The sequence below is a fragment of the Xenopus laevis genome, chromosome 2S (assembly GCF_017654675.1).
Source record: "Xenopus laevis strain J_2021 chromosome 2S, Xenopus_laevis_v10.1, whole genome shotgun sequence".
Classification (NCBI taxonomy): domain Eukaryota; kingdom Metazoa; phylum Chordata; class Amphibia; order Anura; family Pipidae; genus Xenopus; species Xenopus laevis.
In genome coordinates this window covers 154,563,688-154,585,829 of record NC_054374.1, presented here as the reverse complement: position 1 = coordinate 154,585,829, position 22,142 = coordinate 154,563,688, and the positions used below count along the sequence as shown (strand labels likewise).

Sequence of the window (22,142 nt, the reverse complement as noted above, 5' to 3'; positions counted from 1 at the left end):
CCAATTTCAATTAACAATTCCAAACTATCTCTGACAGACACATGTACAATTCTGAACAGAATTTGCCTCATTCCTCTTCTTCTTAATGATGGTTTTCTGAAAAGACAACCCAGGATCACATATCCTCGGGTGTTCTGTCAGCCTTTATCTATCACTCTGAGACTGAGCGTCTCTAAATGGAACAGGAGTAAGTTGGAGAGACTGCATCTGATACTTTCCCCAATAACTGTACTGTGTTGCATGTGTTTACTGGTTCGAAATGTGGAGGATTAAGGCATCTTTGAATGACTTCCAATTCTTTTGACTATTTGTCAGTTTTTATTTTCTTCTTTTCGGTCTGTTGCACATTAAAGCACCGGCAGAGAATTTCAATGTGTCACTAAGTAATAGGGTGACATTCTGACTCCAGACATCTGGGTGGTTCCCTTAATAGCATTTAGGCATAAAACCTAATCTGCAAATCACTTCTGTTTAAATTAGCCTGTTAATTTTCTGACACTCTTTTGAGTCCAGTGCCTTCGATCTCCCAATAAAGAAATAAAGTGAAAACGTCACAGCTGCCAAAATTAATCTTCAATGTGGTCACTGTTGGCAGGTTAGTTACTGGAAAGATATGGAGCAAGAGGAGGCATCAGAAAAAGTGAAAACTGCCGGAAATGAGTCGTCCATCATTCTGACAGATTTAGATGGAAACACAATGTATCACATAACAGTGAGAGCCTACAACAGAGCAGGATATGGGCCACCAAGTGCCGCGGCGCGTGCAGGGACCAAAAAATCTCGTAAGTAACCTGCCTTCTCCATTGGTGTTTTAGATTGGGAGTTTAATAAAATCCAGTCATCTGAACTGTGAAATTGCCATGCTGTATGTACACAATGTATTGGTATTATATTCCAGCCGTACCAGGTTAAGCGTCTGTGACACCGAAAGAAAAAGCCAGATATTGAGGTTTATGAGCTATGTGTAGGTTCACTGAGGTATGATAGCTATTAAAATGGCCATTTGGCAAAAAAAAGAAATTATTATAACTTAATGGGATCCAGCTATATAAGCGATTATATACCATAAGCATTTTTTTTAACAGTCCACAATTTTTTTTAATTTTTTTTTTAAATAAAGCCAATTAAGGCAAATGTTCAATGAAATTATTTTTTCCTATGCTTTGTAAGAGACTCTACAGAGACCAATAAACCTGAATATCTGAAGCTAAAAATCCATTTAACAAATATATATTTTGTACTTAGCCATTACTACTTTCATAGGCAGCATAAAGAAGTCTTATAACTGTAGGGAAAATCCTCTTGGGTCTTGCCTTGTGTCAATAGCATATTGAGGGTTACCAAGACTAACCTCGGATGTATTGATGTACGTTAATCTTTTTTCCATCAGGAACACATTTCTCTCCTCTATCTTTCTTTATAAAACTAAATGCCAAAATTAATTTTGTGGTCTTGTGTCAATAGCCCCTTGTAGGCACGAGACAACATTCAGGTGCTGTAGCTGATGCTTTGCATGAAATCTTGTAGACTATTCTCTTTAGGTATTGGCTTTCATTTATTACTATATATTTATCTATCTCTGTGTATCTATCATAATATTCATGTATTTTATTGTTTTTTTTTAGCTCCTAGTCAAGCACCAAGCATTGTGAAGTGGATGCGAAATGGTTCCCATGTGTCTTTGGGCTGGGAAGCTGTAAGGCCATTGGCAAATGAATCAGATGTTATGGGCTACAAGGTCAGACTCCCTAAAAGTTTTTGACGTCACCAATGCATGCATATTTTGAGTGTTTGAACTAAAGATTATGTAGAAATAGGATTCTCAGTAAATAACACTTAGGGGCAGATTTATTAAGGGTCAAATAGCAACTTTGAATTCTAATTTTCGGAAAAAAAAAATTCGGTGTCAAATCTGCAACACATTCAAATTTTGAATCCCCCGATTTCTAATGAAAATTTGAATGTTCGATTTATCACACCTCGACCACTGAAACAGTTCTAATTCGAATATTCGCCGCCTGAAACCTAAACGAGTTAATTTACAAGTCAATGGCAGAGGTCCATTGAACCATTTGAATATGTTAATTGCCTTCCTAACATTGGAGGGAAAATTTGATTTAAATTTGATTAGAATTAGATCTAAATTTCATGTCGGGACTATTCAATCGAATTTTCTACGTTCAAATTTTTTCTTAAATAACCTCCCATTCGAGTTGTGAGTTTATTCAAATGTATTACAGTAAAAAGAAATTCACATAAATTTGAAATCTGACCTTTGATAAATCTGCCTATTAGAAATGATCTACAGAAGACTAATTTTGAAACGGTTACCTTCACAAATTAAACTGAAAACATTTCTCAACTCATTTATGTCATTTACTATGGTGTTTGCCTTTCAAGTTATATTTTGTCTAATATGGCATATTCCATACTTTTAATATATATATATATATATATATATATATATATATATATTCCCTAATATTTGTACAGTTGAACACCATCAACCAACAGTCTATTTTCCTATTGGTCTGTAAGCAAATAGACTGCAAATTGATTCCAGACCCTAAGGAAGTCTGCAATAGAAATGTGTTGATAATGCTTTTACATAGGTCTAATGATCCTTTTCCATTTACACATATTAAAAGATCTTTTTCTCACCTTTACTGAAAATGAGCGTTAGTAGATTGAGGGACATACGCAATGCTTTTTTGGGTTTTTTTCTCTGCTAATTTAAATGCAGTAAAATAGCAATACTTCAATTGGAATGGGATGGCAAATAATTTTAAAGAATATTATTGTTAACATAATGATTATTCAGATATAAAACCTTTATTTATTATCATCTCCTTCGCCCAATTCCTGTTCACTTCCTTCTTTTACAGACGTACAATATCCTCCTAAGGGGGATGAAAAATTAAGGTGAAATTGGAACTGAATTTTTGTTTGCTTACCTAGTTGCTCTAGGGCAGTGATTGCCAACCAGTAGCTCGCTAGCAACATGTTGCTCTCCAACCACTTGGATGTTACTCTGTGTCCTCAAACCAGATGCTTATCTTTGAATTCCAGAATTGAAAGCAAGTTTTATTTGCATAAAAACTAAGTATAGTGTAAAGTAAAGCCTCCTTTATGCTGCCAGTCCACATAGGGGCTACCAAATAACCAATCACAGCGCTAATTTTGACTTTTTCATGCTTGTGTTGCTCCCAAACTCTTTTTACATTTGAATTTGGCTCACTGGTTAAAAAAAAGGTTGTGGACCCCTGCTCTAGGGAGAATGGGTGTTATAACAATTTTATAATCTTTCTGTTGTATTTCTTTTACCTAAGTTGCAACTGTTAATTTTTGTCCTCTCAGGTATATTATTTTATTTTAAAAGTTGATTGTGAAAAAAAAAGATAAGGGAAAAACTCCTAGTATTAGATTAATTCATGATAATGGTGGTGAGACTACAAAACGTATGTCTTCTACATGGGTGTTTTAAAGAAGGGGGCCTAACACATAAGAGTTTTGATGCTGTGATAGCTTTTCTTGTGACATACCAGAAAGAAAAATGAATACAAAATGAATCAGAATTGAATAACATTTGGTAAAAGTGTGGTGTTGCAAATTTTTAACCCACAAAACAAAATGTCTGAAAGCTTCTACTCTAGATTAAAAATAATTCACAGACACAAATAACATCGAACACACAGAGTTGCCGGAGAAAACTTTGAGGGTCCATACTACTAGTAAGCAGGAGAATATGTATTGTGAGCCACCAATTATTCTAAAATTGCTCATTTAAACAAAACACCTGACTCGGTTTAATCTTGGCCCCACCAAACCCTACCCAACTCCCTCCCGCTAGACTTGTTCCTTTTATTTCCTGGCAGTGGTTTACCTTTAAGTTAACTTTAAGTATGTTATAGCGTAGCAATTTTTCAGTTGGTCTTCATTGTTTAGTTTTTAAAGGTTTTGAAGTATTTGTCTTCTTCATCTGTTTCTTTCCAGCTTTCAAAAAGGGGTCACTGACCCCATCTAAAAAACAAATGCTCTGTAAGGCTACAAATTTATTGTTATTGCTACTTTTTATTACTCCTCTGTCTATCCAGGCCTCTCCTATTCATATTCTAGTCTCTTAATCACATCAAAGATAAGGTCATTTGGACCCTGGCAACCAAATTGCTGAAATTTGCAAACTGCAGTGCTGCTAAATGACTGGAAAAACCAACAATAATAAAAAATGTAAACCAGCCACAAATTGTCTCACAATATCACTCTCTACATCATACTAAAAATGAAGTTAAAAATGAACAACCCTTTTAACCAGGCAGTCACATCTGTGTTGGGGCCCTCTGAGAGGACTCCAAACCCACCTTAAACCCCCCACCACTGCCATTGTTTATATCTTATGGCCTACAGACTGTTTATAGAATGGTTGGTTACTCAGAGCATATCTGTAGTAAGGTAGTAAAATTATAAAAAGTTTATAAAAACTCCCATAAACTCGAAAATATGCAAAAAACCCAAACATTTTCAAATGTCCACCAAAAGACTTCAAATTGATTGTAGGAGGTCCCCCATAGGCTAAAACGCCAATTGGCCAGGTTTTAGATGGCGAATAGTCGAATTTGAATTCTTAAAGGGACAGTACATGATAAATTTCGAATCAAATTTGGACTACCGTATATACTCGAGTATAAGCCAAGTTTTTCAGCCCCCAAAATATGCTGAAAAACTCTACCTCGGCTTATACTCGGGTCAAAAATCGCCCACCTCAATGTGGCCATATCAGGGAGAGATCCGCTCGTTGGGTGACATCGCCACCTTTATTTACAATTTTATTTCCCTAAAGAAGGTTTCACCTTTCTCTAATTTCTTTCTCCTTTCCTTTCTGTATTATAAAGCCAACACTCGCCTTATTTAGACTGGTTTCTTTACAACAAGCAATATGCTGCCCTATTCCACTAACATCTAAGAACTAATCATAAAAATAGGGTTAACTTGTAATAAACCCCAGCAAAATACAAACATAGTAATTAAATGTTTTGTTGCTTGGCTGCTCTGCAGTGCTAGCCTGCAGGTTTGTGCTATATATGAGCTATAATAGTCCAGTAAATTCTGCTGTGGACAGGGGATTAAGCCTTGCTAAATGATCACAAGCATTTACACAGTAACGAGGCAATCATGGGCAAGGCCGCTACTCATCCATGGATCCCCTTCCTTTGCCCTTGAAGATTATGTGCACGCACAGTTTTGCAAGTTAACCTTTTATAGGTGCAAGTGCCAGTGGAGGTGCTAAACTGTTGGCGATATTGCTGTTTATTTTAGAACAGGGGTGTAAAAACCTCAGTTTTTGAGCTGTTGTGAACTGGATGCATGCCGGCAAGTCTTCTCTTGCTTTAATGCTCAGGGCACATGCTTTTCTTTATTCCAGCAACACAAATATTCAATAAGAGGACACAGGCCTTATTGTTCAAGGTACAAAATAGCTATATCAGCCATATTTCTTTTCTGTTTCATTTGCTTATACTGTAGGTTTGAGTTAGCCCAAAATGGGGGAAAAAAATATTTTGGTTTTAGTTGCTTGCCATATTTTGGAGAGTAATATACAGATTGTGATTTAAAAGGGAACCATCGCCATTGTAGCAAATCCACAACTCTAGCTCATGCTTGATAGATCTTTATTTTTATTTCTTGTTGTAGTTTTTGAAATATAAATCTGGCATTAAGACCAGATGAAATCTATCAGTAACTCACAGCAGGTTCATTTGAGGCACTCTTAGGGGATTAGTCCGAATGCAGAAAATCCCAAAATTTATGTTTTTTAGTATAAAATCGGAATATAAAAAAAAAACACAAATTTTTTGGCATTTATTAAACCCTGAATCCGAAAATCTCAGACCTGCCGAGGTTGATGGGAAGTCAATGGGAGAAGTCCCAAAGATTTTTTTGATTTGCGATGGGTTTCGTGCAATAACGAAAAATTTGGGGGTTTTCGGGCAAAAATCATTAAAAAAAAAGTTTTCGGTGGAAATTTCAAAAAATTAATAAAATACGGATTTTTTCCCCAAATCAAAATGTTCAGGATATTGGTGTATTTCAGGTGTATTGATAAATGCGGAGAAAAAAACTGTAAGGATTTTGTCGTTTTTTTCAGATAATATTGAGATAAATTCACACTTTGATAAATGGGCCTCGTAAATTGTGAAAGCAGATCTATATCAACTACTCTTTTATTTAATTCAGTCCTTTAATCAATGCAAAACAGACATGTATTTTTCTTTATCATTTCTTTATCTGCAGGTCATGTTGAGACAAGAGGGTCACAGCAACAGTCAAGTCATTCAAACACAGACAACTTCAGCTGTAGTTCTCCTTCCCGAAGCCGGATTTTATATCATTGAAGTCAGAGCCGTTAGTGAAGGTGGGGATGGCATCGCCAGTTCTCAGATCAGAGTGCCGTCTTATTCAGGTAATGGATTAGAAGTCAATTTGCTCAGATATGTGGCACTTAAAGCAGGACCAATGTTGTCACTAAAGGAAAGACAAAAAATAAATAGATTTTTCAAATGCATAATACACTTTTGTGTGCTTTCAGTCCACTTTAAATCCCATGATATATTGCACATCTGATATTCCATTATCCCAACTACTTTTTTAGGAGATGCAGTTATACTCTAGATATAAATAGAACAGAAGATATGTTCTAAGGTTCTTCTGTTGAAGAAGTAAGGGGTCAAAATGTTGGAATGGATTAATTCCAATGGAAAAAATTTTTAATAGTTCTTCATGTTACCGCCTTGATCAAGTCCATCTTATGTACAATTCACGCTTGGGGGCAGATTTACTAAAGGTCGAAGTGAATTAGAGGGAATTTTCAAAGTAAAAAAATTTGAAATTCGAAGTCATTTTGTGGATACTTCTACATCGAATAGGATACTACGACTTTGAATTTACTTCGACTTCGATTCTAAGTAAAAATCGTTTGAATATTCGACCATTCGATAATCAAAGTACTATCTCTTTAAAAAACGTCGACTTTAATATCAAATTAAACCTGCCGAAGTGCTATGTTAGCCTATGGAGACCTTCTACAACATTTTTCTAAGTCTTTACACATCGAATAAAAATCCTTCGATCGATCGCTAAAATCTTTTTTTATTCGACCGCAGGATTGCCAAATTTGTTGAAAAAACTTCGAATTCGATATTCGAATTTGAAGTTTTTTAATTTGATGGTCGAATTTCGAATTTTTTTGTACTTCAAAATTCGACCCTTGATAAATCTGCCCCTTAGTGATGGGTAAAGCTATGGCGTTTCGCTTTGCCGAAAAAATTGTGAATTTATTGTGAAACATCAAAAAATTCACTAAATGTATCTCAATGGGCGTCAAAATAATTTTGACACACGACAATCTGACGTGAGCGACAATTTTTATACGCTCGTCTATTTTGTCCAAACGCATTAAAGTCACTGGTCATCTGAATAATTTTGCGCACAACAAATTTTTTTTGTCACGTGGATTTTTCATGCACAATTTTTTGTCGCAGTTTTACTAATTTTACTAATTTATTCGAAGGCAGCAAAACATGGCAATTCCCTGTGAATCCATGCCTGGCGAATTTATTAGCCCATCACTATTCACACTCTTTCTGTATGTAGAGATGTACATCTCAACATTTTCTGCTGCAAACTCCGATCAAATCCGCTTGGGGTTTTACGCTTATTTATTATTATATTTTCCCAAAAATTTGCTTTGCAGGAAAAAGATCCAATTTTCACATCAAAAAAGCGTTGTTTAAAAATCTGTTTATTTGTGCATATATCTCTCAATAAAAGCAGACTTGAATTAAAAAATCATTGGGACTTCTCCCATTGACTTATATGATACTCGAACGGTCTGAGATGCCGGATTTTCTGATTCAGACTTTTCCATCCTTGGGGGTTTAATACATTTTGAAATATTCGTGATTTTTTTAAAAGTCCGATTTTATAAAAAAACATCACAAATTTTTCGGGATTTTTGAATTCGGAGTTTAATACATAATCCCCTAAACTTCAGTCAGGTAGACTTTCAATCAATGTTTATTCATAAGCCCATATTTCCAAGTTCCAATGGCCTAAAGCTTTGGTTCAGCCTAGTTTGGCTCACTCCATAGATTACTGAACTGGGTAATCATCTATCATGGGACAACCTGTACAAACAAAAAAAAAAGATCTGTATTTCTGCTATATATAGGGAATTATCTATCCAGAATTGTATAATTTAAGGTTACATTCCATGACCACATAAGGGTACAATTGCTTTTATACAGGTCATAGAAGTCCGAGGTGACGTCCTCATGTTACAATGGGCGGTACATTATTCATTATAATACAAATGTTTCGAGGAATCATGTGATACAAATTACATGGCTAAGCTCTGGTTTTAACTGAAGACATCACTAAGCATTGTTTATTGGATAGGATACAAGGGTATTTGTATAAACACTGGATCTATACATTGAAGTCTGAAATTAGAGCTCGCCACAGTAAAATTCCACCACCCTTTAGTCATTCCTATAGGATTATTAGAGGTGTATTTATCAATGGGTGAAAGTGGTGGAAATTTAGAAAACAATGAGATAAATTCAGACTTTGATAAATGGCCCTCTTCTGTGGTACATGGAGGCCTATTTATCAACTGTCTAATTTGAGTGGTTTTTGAAACTGCGACTAAACTAGCATTCTCTAAAACCATGAAATGTATTTAAAAATTCCCAATGAAAAAGCACAAATTGGAGAAGTTTCTGAAAATTTGAGAAAACCAGGACGTTTCTGTATTGTCCCACAGTAACTGACAACTTTTTTGTATTATTGCACGAAAGCGACAAAAAAGCCTCTAAAACCCTGAATCAAAGAAAGATCTTCCAGTTGTAAAAGGGACATCTGCCATTGACTTCTACATGGTTTTGACAAGTTGTAGCTGGAGTATTTTTGTATTCGGAATTGTCTCCGTTTTCGCTGAAATATAAATCCCAAAAAAGTTCACAACTTTTTCAGGATTTCATTCAAAAAGACTGTGTCACGTTCAGCACCCTATATCCAGAACCCAAGCTAAGCTCCCTGGTCACGGCTCTCACTTCTGCCTATAACCGCTGCCTTTCACCTCGGGAGGAGCCCTCGGCAAATCGGATGCTGCCAGGTCTTATTTGAGAGAGGAGCAAAGCTAACGGTTCTGGACAAGCAAAGGGGCACGATTGTCTCACCAGGATACTGGAAGGAAGAACACCAAAAGGAACAGGCAGGCCGGGCCAGCACAAGCAGATAATCGTCAGACAGGCCGGAATCAGGATAGGAGAACGTAGATTAGTCAGTGGACAGGCAAAGGTCGGATTGGAGAGGTCAGAGTAGTCACAAGCAGGCTAGGATCAGGATCTGAGAAGTCGGAGTAATCAGGCAGGCAAAGGTCAGGATTGGAGAGATCAGAATAGACGAGTAGGCAAGCAAGAGTCAAACCAGTAATATCAGCAAGAAAACACAAAGGCAAGGCACCTAGGAACTTTACAAATTGAACCTAACAACGGGCAGTGTTTTTTTTACAACAAGGCCCCTTTAAATACTTTGAATATCGCGCCCTTGCACGATGATGTCATCACGCCGGTGCATAAAACCCAGAAGTGCCAGCGGCATGCGCCATAGGGAAGCTGGCACAGCAAAGGAAAGGACGCACGTGGCGGGCGTACCCGCCTGAGCCGCGGTAGGGGACCCGGCCGCCCACTAGACCACCAGGGTGAGTCCATACCGACTGCGGGAAAATGCTGGGGCTTAATACAACGCCCCCTTAGTTCTGTAATATCTGTGTACATATTTTGTTCATTTATAATAAGATAACATATTGTTCCTTTTCTGAAGCATGCGGAAAAGCAGGATTTACTGCAAAGCAGAGTTTTTGTACAGTTGATTTGCTGCCTCCTTTATCAAGCAGTGAAAAAAAGCTCATTAAATTGGCTTGCTATTGTACTCAGCATAACCTAGGGTGCAGTGAAAGACTTGATTAATGGGGTTATACCTTATAGGAGTGATTTTTCTGTGAAATGCTCTGCTGATTTATCTTTTGCAATCTGCCAGCATGTAAGTATCAGGCGGTTACTGTTTTCAATCAATTACGTCATGCAAAGTGTAAATCAGGGATTATTATTGTCATTTAAAACTGGGGTCATCATGTGGGGATAAATGTAAGCCTTTGATAAATGTGACACACGCAGATACATATCAGCAAGGTACATACAGTAGGTTTTGCTTTATTTTTATTCCTTCATAATATCCCCATGTTTTGATAGCAATGAAAAGCACTTTGGTAAAGTTGAAGTCCATTTAGAAAAGTGAGGTATAAAGTGATATTGACAGCGGGCACTGAAGGGCTTTGTGCACAGAGCTCCCTACCCGACCCCTGCCCTCCTGCCCACTCCCCACCTCCTAACCGCTCCCACCTCCCAACTGGCTACTCCATGCCTCCCACACCCCCGTCTCACTGTCTGCATACTCCTTTCTGATCGCTGGTAAGAGGGGTGAATTATTTAGCGCTATAGAGGAAGCTGGGCCCCCCTGCGATTGTGGGGTCTGCCTATAGTTACACCACTAGATATTGGATTGACATAATTAATTTTGTCCTGACAAAATTGTAGGGATGTACAAAGTCCAAAGTTTTGGCCATATACAGAATCCTACAGAAACATTTGCTTGAATTCCAAATGGGATCCTGGATTTTATACTTCCCTAGTAGGACACTGCCTTTTCCTTTACCAGACAGGCCTGGCAAGTTACAACTCCCTGTATCTCCCAGTAGAGCATGTGATACATAGGACGTTCTATATTGGAAGGGTTTCCACACAGACTTCACACACACCTTCAGCGGTTATTGAAACATAGTTGAATGTTTATTAGCTGGAACTGTACAACAGTCTATCAGATGTTTAAAGATGGTATATAGTATATTCTCCTCTCAGTATTCAATACATTTACTTCATTGATGTTTTTTTAGTTAAAGCTACTAGTTACAGCAGAAATAATGATTAACAAATGCCCAATCCCCAAAGTATGAGTGCCTCACAATGGGGCTTCTTTTGGTATCTCTATCCCCAAGCCTATCAATTGAGTCTGACTTCTTCACTAGCTACCGTTTACATAAAATCTCCCACTAACTAGTCCCACCCTCTTCTCCTATTGAAGCTTCCCCCATTCTGCACCATCTGTCCCCTCTAGCAAGTGCGCTTCAAAGATACAGAATCTTCTGCTCTCTCCACTTTTAAAAACTAGGCAATTCCTGACTTTCCTAGCCAGTAAGAAACTCCCAGGGCTTGCGTTAACTGCCTTAAGGGGGACCTGTCCCCTAGACATAAAAACTGTATTATAAAAGTCCATTAATGAAACATGAAACCCAATTTTGTTTTGTCAGTAAAACATCCATGCCTGTTATAAACTTTTTAAAAAGTGTTGACTGTCAATCACATATTGTCAGCCCCTCCTCTATGCCTTAGGCATTACTTCCACTTTCTATTCAGTACTTCCTAGATGTCACTTCACTCCCCCAATTCCCCTTCTCTTCTAACATGTAACTGTGTAGCCAGTGCATGAGCAAGAGTATTAGGCCCCCCCATTATGGCACATAAACAAGATGTTGGCATTATGTAAAGATTCAGTGTCTACAATCTGACACCTGCTTGCTAGCTGTGATTGTGAATTCCAAGACAAGATTTAAATAATTTTTTATAATGTGAATAAAGTTTATTTTGCCTAGCTTTGGGAATTATTTATTAAGGTGACAGGTCACATTTAAGATGCAACACAGATTGTGCCAGTTTTTTATATTTTGTGCCTTGCCCTGCACTTTTTTTTCTACAAGGGGGTTTATTTGGAGTAATTATTATGCTCGGGCACTAGACGATAGTGTAGGGTTAATTTAAAGGAGAATGAAAGGCATGTTATACTTTGGGGTGCCAAAAGTTAGGCACCTCCAAGTAATTATATTTACTGACCTGAAACCCCGGCCGGTCCTCCTATCAGCAGAAAACTGCACTGGCCCGGAGTTCATCCAATGAGCACCACGGATCGATTGTCTTCTTTTTTTTTTTCGTGCGGCTGTGCATGCTCATTAGAGCAAAAAGCCAAACTTCATTGAAAAAGTCGCCTATTTTGTTCTACTGCACATGCGTCTGCCCCGGGAAATGTAAAGATAGAAGAAGCCAGAAGAGGATCACTCCGTGGTGCTCCCTGGAAAAACCCCGGGCCGGTGCCGTTTTCTCCATCCCATGGTGTCGGGTAAGTAGATACAATCAATCGGGTTACCTAACACATAAAAATGCTTGTCCTTCTCCTTTAAGAAGTGAATGGCAAAGCTTGTGTCAACCGTGTAAAGTCAAATGTGTTGACAGGTTCCCATGAGTGACATTTGTGGCTGGTGACAAGAATGGGTTTCACTCACAAAGGCTGTTTCTGATGATTGTGTCACGTTAAGGGATCTTCATGGCCAGAACGTAATAACAGCTCTACTTAATGCTCTGACCTTTACCATATCATGAGATATTAGTTTCACTGAAGAACCTGTCAGCAGTTTTTTTTATGATATGCCAGAACAGTGATTTTGGAAATTAACAAATTCTTGTGTCAGGCAGATTTTATAATACAGTCAGCTAAATAAACAATTTTAAATTAATGACATGTCCCTTTATAACCTTAGAAAGCTTCCCAGCTTGGCATAAAACGGTACGAATAATGCCCTAGAAGAATTTGTAAACGTGACTGTTCCCAGTCCCTGATTTATCATCTCTGTAGCTCGGGTGTTGATGCTGGTGGTAAGCGCTGTGCTAGATTATGGCTGATTAATAATAGAGTAATAATAACTGTCAAGCTTTTTCAGTTGAAGCCCCCCTTGTAGGTGAGTGTTCCAGCTAGTTCATAACAGCTATATAAATAACATTGGAATACAGGTATGGGACCTGAATGTTCGGGACCTGGGGCTTTCCGCATAACAGATCTTTCCGTAATTTGGATCTTCATCCCTTAAGTCTACTAGAAAATAATATAAACATTAAATAAACCCAATAGACTGGTTTTGCTTCCAATAAGGATTAATTATATCTTAGTTGGGATCAAGTACAAGATACTGTTTTATTATTACAGAGAAAAAGGAATCCTTTTTAAAAATGTGGATTATTTGGATAAAATGGAGTCTATAGGAGACAGCCTTCTGTAAATTCGAATCATTCTAGAAAACAGACCCCATACCTGCATATGTCATTCACTTATAATTCGAATAGGTATAATAGAAATTGACTTTTTATATGTGCCACTTAAAGTGATCTCTCTCTCCCATGGGTGCTGCTTTGAGATATTGTTGGTAAAAAAAAATCATATCCTTACATTTAAAAAAATAAATGTTTAGTTAATTTGTGCTTGAAAAGGGTTTTTCCTTTTGCTCGCAAAGTGGCAGTTCTTTTATAAATTCCTAGGTTGGGTTAAGAGAGCATTTTAAAATGTTAGGCAGAAAAGAAAGTAAATATATGACCGTATCATTTTAACTAGAGAATATAGTAAAGGCAGCAGAAAATATTTGACTTTTTTGTCACATGCTAAATCTTTTAAGTTCTTTAAAAGAATGATGTTCAGGACTACAATTCATTTAATTTAGAACAGTCCTTGTTTAATGTTTGCTGCTATCTCCATTAGAAAAAGTATTAGTTGACCCCACATCATTCTTTCATTAAGGGGGTTATTTATCAAAATCCAGATTTTTTAGATAAAAAAAAAAAGTCTGACCAAACTAGAATCCACAATTTGACCTTATTTATTATTTAAAAAGCACAGATTAATCGATTCAGGGAAAAACCACAAAAAAAACGTATGGAAAAATCATATTGTGTATCGAGTTTTTTTCCTGAATCCTACAATTTTTCTGGCTTTTTCCTAAAAAAAAAAGCCCAAAAAGTCCTAAATCGTCGAATTTAGGGGTAATTCTGGCGCAGACCACAGAAACTTCCAAATAGGATAGGGACCTCTCCCATTGACTTATATACAGCCTTGGCAGGTCTGAGATGACGGATTTTCAGATTAGGGCTTTAAAAAATCTCAAAAAATGGAGGGTTTTTTTCCACTAAAAATTCAGATTTTATAGTAGAAAAAACTTTTTTGAGTTTTTACCATTTTGACTTTAATAAATAATCCCCTAAATGTTGTCAGTTTCTTGTCTTAGAGCAAATAGAGAAAAGTTTTTGGATAACATAGAATCCATAGGAGACATCCTAGCAGGTTACGGGTTTCTGGATAACGTATCCCAAACCTGTACTGTCTGTATGAATTGCCAGAAGCAAAGAATATAAAAACAGCAATGGCGACACAGTGAGATGAATGTCAGATACACAAGCCTATGACTACATAGTAACATAGTAAGTAAGGTTGAAAAAAGACACGTCCATCGAGTTCAACCTTTTTTTTTTTTTTTTTTTTTTTTATTAACTACCTATCTGCCAGTTGATCCAGAGGAAGGCAAAAAACCCATCTGAAGCCTCTCCAATTTGCCTTAGAGGGGGAAAAATTCCTTCCTGACTCTAAAATGGCAATCGGACTAGTCCCTGGATCAACTTGGACTATGAGCTATCTCCCATAACCCTGTATTCCCTCACTTGCTAAACACCATCCCCTTCTTAAAGCTATCAAATGTATCAGCCAGTACAACTGATTCAGTGAGAGAATTCCACATCTTCACAGCTCTCACTGTAAAAAACCCCTTCCGAATATTTAGGCAGAACCTCTTTTCTTCTAATCGGAATGGGTGACCTCGTGTCAGCTGGAAAGACCTACTGGTAAATAAAGCATTAGAGAGATTGTTATATGATCCCCTTATATATTTATACATAGTCATCATATCACCCCTTAAGCGCCTCTTCTCCAGCGTGAACATCCACAATTTGGCCAGTCTTTCCTCATAGCTAAGATTTTCAATACCTTTTACCAGCTTAGTTGCCCTTCTCTGTACCCTCTCTAATACAATAATGTCCTGTTTGAGTGATGGAGACCAAAACTGTACGGCATATTCTAGATGGGGCCTTACAAGTGCTCTATACAGTGGAAGAATGACCCCCTCCTCCCGTGACTCTATGCCCCTTTTAATACAGCTCAAGACCTTATTTGCCCTTGATGCTGCTGACTGGCATTGCTTGCTACAGCCAAGTTTATCATCTACAAGGACTCCAACGTCCTTTTCCATAATGGATTTGCCTAGTGCAGTCCCATTAAGGGTATAAGTGGATATTTTTACATCCCAGGTGCATGACTTTACATTTATCAACATTGAATCTCATTTGCCACTTAGCTGCCCAGATTGCCAGTTTGTCAAGATCATGTTGCAAGTGCCGCATCCTGGATGGAATTAATTGGGCTGGATAATTTTGTGTCATCTGCAAATACTGATACATTACTTACAACACCCTCCCCTAAGTCATTAATGAACAAGTTAAATAAAAGTGGACCCAATACTGAGCCCTGGGGGACCCCACTAAGAACCTTACTCCAAGTAGAGAATGTCCCATTAACAACCACCCTCTGTACCCGATCCTGTAGCCAGTTTCCTATCCACGTGCAAACAACTTCATTAAGCCCAACAGACCTTAGTTTAGAAAGCAGTCGTTTGTGGGGCACAGTATCAAACGCTTTGGCAAAATCCAAATAGATCACATCTACTGCCCCCCCACTATCCAGAATCTTACTTACCACATCATAAAATGCAATCAAATTCATCTGACATGACCTATCCTTCATAAAGCCATGCTGATTGTTGCTCATAATGCCATTCATTAGGACAAAATTTTGAATGTGATCCCTTAACAAGCCTTCAAATAATTTGCCCACCACAGATGTCAAGCTTACTGGCCTATAATTGCCAGGCTGAGATCGTAATCCCTTTTTAAATATTGGAATAACATCAGCTTTTCTCCAATCCATAGGCACCATACCAGATGACAGTGAATCTGAGAAAATCAGAAATAAGGGCTGGTCTAAAACTGAACTAAGCTCTCTTAGAACCCGGGGGTGTATGCCATCAGGCCCTGGAGCCTTGTTTACATTAATTTTTATTAAAGCTTTTTGAATCATATCCTGAGTCAGCCACTGACTAGATTGAGCTGAACCATTCGTGCAGTTATTAAGTGAGCCTGTGAACCCAGACTCCTCTATTGTATACACTGAAGAAAAGAACTGATTTAACACATTTGCCTTATCTGTATCTGTTGCAACCATACTGGTACCATTTTTTAATGGAGCAACACTCTCAACCTGCATCTTTTTACTATTAATATATTTAAAAAACTTTTTAGGGTTAGTTTTCACCTCCACCGCAATTAACTCTTCATTTCTTTTCTTAGCCTTCCGGATTGCTGATTTACAACATTTATTACAGTGTTTATATTCATTAAATGCAGCTTCTGTCCCTACAGATTTGTAGTTTTTAAATGCCTTTCTCGTTTTTCCCATTAACTTCTTTACCTCTGTATTAAGCCACACAGGATGATTCTTAGAGCTCCTATGTTTAGTCCTTAAGGGAATAAATTGAGAACAGTAATGATTTAATATCATTTTAAAGGACAACCATTTCTGTTCTGTGTTTTTAGCTGAAAACCTAATGCCCCAATCAATGCTCTGTAGGGCAGCCCTCAAGGCACTAAAATTAGCTTTTGCAAAATTCATGGTTTTTGTTGCCCCAGTATATTTTTGTTTTTTGCACCAGACATAAGTGTCCTAGTGACACAAAACGCGTTAGGCATGAGATGATTATATAAAATAAAAACTTTCAAATATTTTTACCTAATATTAGTCTGATCTATGCCTGACCTACCATAGTGCCTGGCTCCAACATTTTGTTTATCTATATACGGATTGTCCGCTCCCTTGGGCTGAGGGGCAGGAGCACCTGGGCCACCTGTTCAAATTGTTCAGTTATTTCACTGGCAAAGTTTTTATGCTTAAATATATTTGTTTTGTACACTGCCCACCATGTCCATATAGGGTTGTTGTACATTTAAAATACTGTCAGCCTCAATATCTTTTTCATACAGACTCATTTTTAGTGATGGCGAATCTTTGAAAAATTTGCGACTTTACCAAGAAATTCACTAAACTGCAAAAAAATTAGCGAAATGCATTGATCTCAATGGGTTTCAAAATGTTGACGCGCATCAACTTTGATGAACGTTTGCGAGCGACAATTTTTTATATGCGCGACTATTCGGTCCAAATGCATTAAAGACAATGTCCGTCCGAATAATTTTGAAGCGCAACAATTTTATGCGCGACAATTATTTTTTGACTCGCCAGGTTTTTCACCGCCGAATTTTCGCTGCAGTTTTGCAAATTAATTCACCTGAACCGAAACATGGGAATTCGTCGCAAATCGGACGCCCATCACTACTCATATGTACAACTCAATGCCTGAACACTTCTGAGACGGTTCTGATGAGACAATCATGCCTTTTAATGTCAAGGATGTGTTCCTCTCTTTCTGCATTATTTAGTTTCCCTTCTCAGTCACAGGTATTATATCTATTAAGCACATTCTTGGTTGAGCCCAGAGAATACAAATGAAGAAATAAGGCTCTGAGAGACCCAGATGGTGTTATACATTCAAAGCAAAAGTGACAGGTGTGCTACGTTCTGAGCAAAGCTATTAAATGCTATCTCCGCATCCCATTCATCAAATGAGCTAAGTGATACAAGTGCAGACTCATTTACATGTGTAAAATATTGATCAATCAGGATTCTTTGCACATGTTTACAGAAAATTCGAAACCAATTTGCCATAGCGCGAGATGTGGACATTATTTTCAGCGTATCTCTAGCTTATTGTGGATTCCTGGTACAAACGTAGAAGGTTCACTGATGAGTATGTAGAGTCATGTTACATTTCATTCATCAATAACATAAGTATTTGTTGTGATCTGCATTTTAAGTCATAATAACGTATTGGATGGCAATTGTGACTTCCATAGCAAGGCAGGTTTGCTAACAGCTCCTACCTAAACATAAACATTACATGAATTGTAATCTTAGATAAAAAAAACATAGCTGTATTGAGCATCAATCATAATCACCAAAACAAGGCAATGGGCATCAGACAGGACCAATACAAATTCTCTCTTTCACAGAACATTACAAATTAATATGGCCAGAAGAACAGAAAAAAAGATACTTTCAGGGTTGGATACAGGGATTATGACTTAGATAGTAGCATTCCAGTTACTCCTTACTATTGATACCAATATACTAAAGGATCTCACTCCATATACTGATTTGGGCTCACGAGGTGGTCAGTATATAGAGTGGCTAGCTATCACAATGCTTGGGGTTTATATATAGTGAATAACACACCCCCTATTGTAAAATATAAGGATAGTATAAGTCACAGAGGAGTTTCATGACCATATTCAAGTCATGGAACTACAAGGTTACTTCTAATATCCTCATATTTTCCAACAAGGGGTACTTGATGTATTATAACACACAAGTGACTATAATGACATATCCTCATATTTTCCAACAAGGGGTACTTGATGTATTATAACACACAAGTGACTATAATGACATCATGAAGCCCTGTTTTTAACTGATGACATCACTAAGAGCCGTTTATAAGGAAATAATCTATTTATATCCCTAGATATTCCTGAAATCTGATTTTGGATTTGGCCGAACCCCCGAATCCTTCGTGAAAGATTTGGCCAAATACCGAACCTAATCTGAATCCTAATTTGCATATACAAATTAGGAGTGGGAAGGGAAAATCATTTTTTACTTCATTGTTTTGTGTCAAAAAGTCACATGATTTCCCTCCGAGCCCTAATTTGCATATGCAAATTCAGATTCGGTTTATCCAGGCAGAAGGATTAGACTGAATCTGAATCCTGCTGAAAAAGGCCGAATCCTGGCCGAATCCCGAACCGAATCCTGGATTCGGTGCATCCCTACATGTGACAAAAATGACATCACTAAGCTCCGTTTATGATAACATCACTAAGAAATCAACGAAATCCATGAGTGGTTAGATGGAGCTTTTCCACCAACATAATAAATGCCAATACTGCCTTTATAAAATAAATATAAATACAAATATAATATATACATATTATATTAGTATTTTCCAACAATGGGTACTTCATTTATTATTATACACAAGTTATAGTGTCATGTGACAAAAATGACATCACTAAGCTCCGTTTATGATAACATCACTAAGAAAGCAACGAAATCCATGAGTGGTTAGATGGAGCTTTTCCACCAACATAATAAATGTCAATACTGCCTTTATAAAAGTTTTTGGTTATAACTGCAATGCCAAGTTTAAACACTTATTTCTTTTTTTTTTCTAGGTAAAATTACAAGCGCTCAGACTTCTACACATTGCATTTCAGCAGCCTCCTCGTCTTTAATATTACTTCTGGCTTTGGTGATTCCCAGAACATTATTGTGAAGAAGACAAGCAGTTCTTTTGCTTTGATGATTATTTGTATTGACTACAAGCTAGACGTTTCTAATACATGAAGGCAATCGAACCCTGGACCTATTCTTCAATAAGATACCCAAAGACTAAGTGGAAAAGACTTTGAGGAGCGAGGCAAAATGATTTCTCATTTTTACCTTTAAGGATTATTTTGTATAAATGGACCGGTTTGCGAATAGTTCGTCCTTCAGAAGCTTCTGTAAGGGAAAAGTGCAGTGACTTTAGTTTAAAAGCTCTGGATTTCCTTCTATGCGATTTATTCTTTTTGGTAACCTGAGTGTGTTTTGTTTCTTTTGTTCAAGCAGTGATGTTCAGTACACATATAAACTGAGAAGGTATGAGCTACAGTACATGGTGGGTATGTTTGCTCCTAATCTTAAATGCCAATTCACTGCTCTGTCTAATATACAAGATTAAACAACAATGGCTATATAGCTATGGCACTTTACTGCTTTACCATTTCACGGATATTAAGAGGCCTGTGAAACAGAATCATTATGATTTGGGAAATTAGCAATTGTTTTCAGAAAATGATATGATATTTGGAGACGACTAAAATCATTTTTCTTACAGCAAGAAAAGAAAATTATCAGTATTTATGGTCAATAAAACAGCTGTTTGAAAGTATAGTCATATTTAAATTATTTATTTAAAAGCTTAAATGTATTTATTTATTTAATAATGTATTTTTTGGATAATCTTGAACAGTGGCGATATTTCTCACTTTGTTATGTTTATGGGCGAGGGATTAAAGTGCCACAAATTGGACTCAGCACTTCCCCCCCTATAGAAATTAGTGCCGACTCCTGGAATTAATGCATCCCTGTTATCTAACTTTATATTAGAAAATATTTTATGTTGTAGTGTCAACAAAGAAATATACCTTTGTCTAAGACTTTATGGGGACAATGTAATTAAAGTCGCAAAGAGCAAAACAATTCGCACCAATAAGAATAAAAATCCACATCTTGCAATGTAATATTGTTCCTTAAACTGTTATTGCATTGTGAATTTTAATTGTGCTTTGCGAATTTTAATTGTGCACTCTTCAGAAGTGCTAGAAGGTGTCGTAATCTTTTGGAGCAAACATAACAATTTACTGTGTATTGGCGCAAACTATAAAATTACCTTTCGTATTGCAAATAGTTTTTCCGTTACCGACTTTTATTACATTCTCCCGTATGACTGCCATGTCCATGGCCAGACATCATTACCTTATTGAAGTTATTGAAGTGTGATCCCATTAAGTCAATAATTAAATTCAAGCAGTGGGCTACAATGTAAAATAGAGGTTCCATTCTTTTTTATATTCAGGTCCCCAAAGTTTGCTGCAACATATGCTCAGATCACCCTTAGAATAACTATGGCAACACTTGCCAGGTGCGCTCCACCAATGAGGCGAGCTCAGCCTCTCGCCTAAGGCGGCAGCGCCAGATAAGTTTCCAGGGGCGGCAAAAAGCCGCTCCTGTAACTTTAAAGAGCCGAATTTCCGGTTTTGAAACCGGAAATTCAGCTTTACTAGTGCGAGAGAGCGCGGGTGCACTCTCCGCACTAATGTTCCTGCGAGGGGAGGCGCAGCATTTAAGGAGCCGCCTCATGCGGTGTCTTCATTAGAATCGGCGCTGACACTTGCTCACAATATTCACCCAGTTATGATTGTGGAAATATCTGTAACAGCAAATAAAGCCTCACCCTGAATTTCACCCCAATAGGCCTTAAGGCTCCACCCTCATCTAGTGCTTTGACTCCCCTAATGGTGCCTGCCCAAGAGTTTGAGAACGTCTCTGATGGTAGTTTATAGTGGCGATGCATGGGAGTTAGTTGCTCTACAACAGAATTTCTTTAAAAAGCTAAATACGTCATACGTGGTGTTTGTTTTTGTTTTTAATTTTAAAAGTTTAAACATTTAAAAGATGAGCCACTTAACTATGGAAAATATACCTGATAATTAATACATCTGAAAAACAGAAAATAAATATTTGCAGTTTTAATCAAAAAATCACTCACTGTAAATATTTTGGTTGTCTCATAAGTGATATAGTTACATTACCTGACTAATTTTACGTCTCCTCTATTTCAACAGAATAATTAGTTTCTCCTTTTCTTCTCAATTGTATTGATTTTGCATGTGCTGACTTGTCTGCAGTTTTTATCTTAGCTTCTGTCTTTAGAAAGTATTTGGGTAAGCACAGACTAAGGGGAGTGTGCTCCAATAGTGTCCAAAATTGGTATCTTGGAAGTATATTTTTCAACTGAACTGACAAGTAGATTTTCATGCCATTTTGGGGTCAAGTATCTTTTTCTAGTCCAATATATTTGAGCATCCCCTTTAGCTTTTCAAGGGTATAATTTAAAAGTGTTCTCATCAAAAGCTATAACAGTATAAAGAAAAAAATCTCTTCACTTTTTTACTTATACTTGCCTTGACATTAATATCTTTATTTCATCTGTATTTAATAACTGATAAATTCATTTCTTTTTATAACCAATTATTATTTCCATGCGCTATATTATGTCCTTTATGAAACCAATTGCCATGGTAGAGATCCTGAAGACACTTAGGAGCAAATTTACAAGTGGTTAAACTGGAGAATCCAGAAGTATTCCCAACAGTTTCATATTTTTTTTTTTA

At 37.1% G+C, this 22,142-nt stretch overlaps 1 protein-coding gene across 2 annotated transcripts in view; it reads left to right on the top strand.

The window, feature by feature from the left end:
• The window catches only part of LOC108710006 (contactin-5), a 759,713-nt gene extending 739,576 nt beyond the window's left edge, over nucleotides 1–20,137 (top strand). For both annotated transcript variants that reach the window (XM_018250343.2, XM_041584574.1), the window contains 4 exons: nucleotides 596–782; nucleotides 1,626–1,738; nucleotides 6,289–6,457; nucleotides 19,380–20,137. In XM_018250343.2, coding sequence (XP_018105832.2) covers nucleotides 596–782; nucleotides 1,626–1,738; nucleotides 6,289–6,457; nucleotides 19,380–19,480 — 570 coding nt within the window. In that variant the 3' untranslated portion in view covers nucleotides 19,481–20,137. The remainder of the gene's footprint in view (nucleotides 1–595; nucleotides 783–1,625; nucleotides 1,739–6,288; nucleotides 6,458–19,379) is intronic.
• Nucleotides 20,138–22,142: the final 2,005 nt, after the last annotated feature.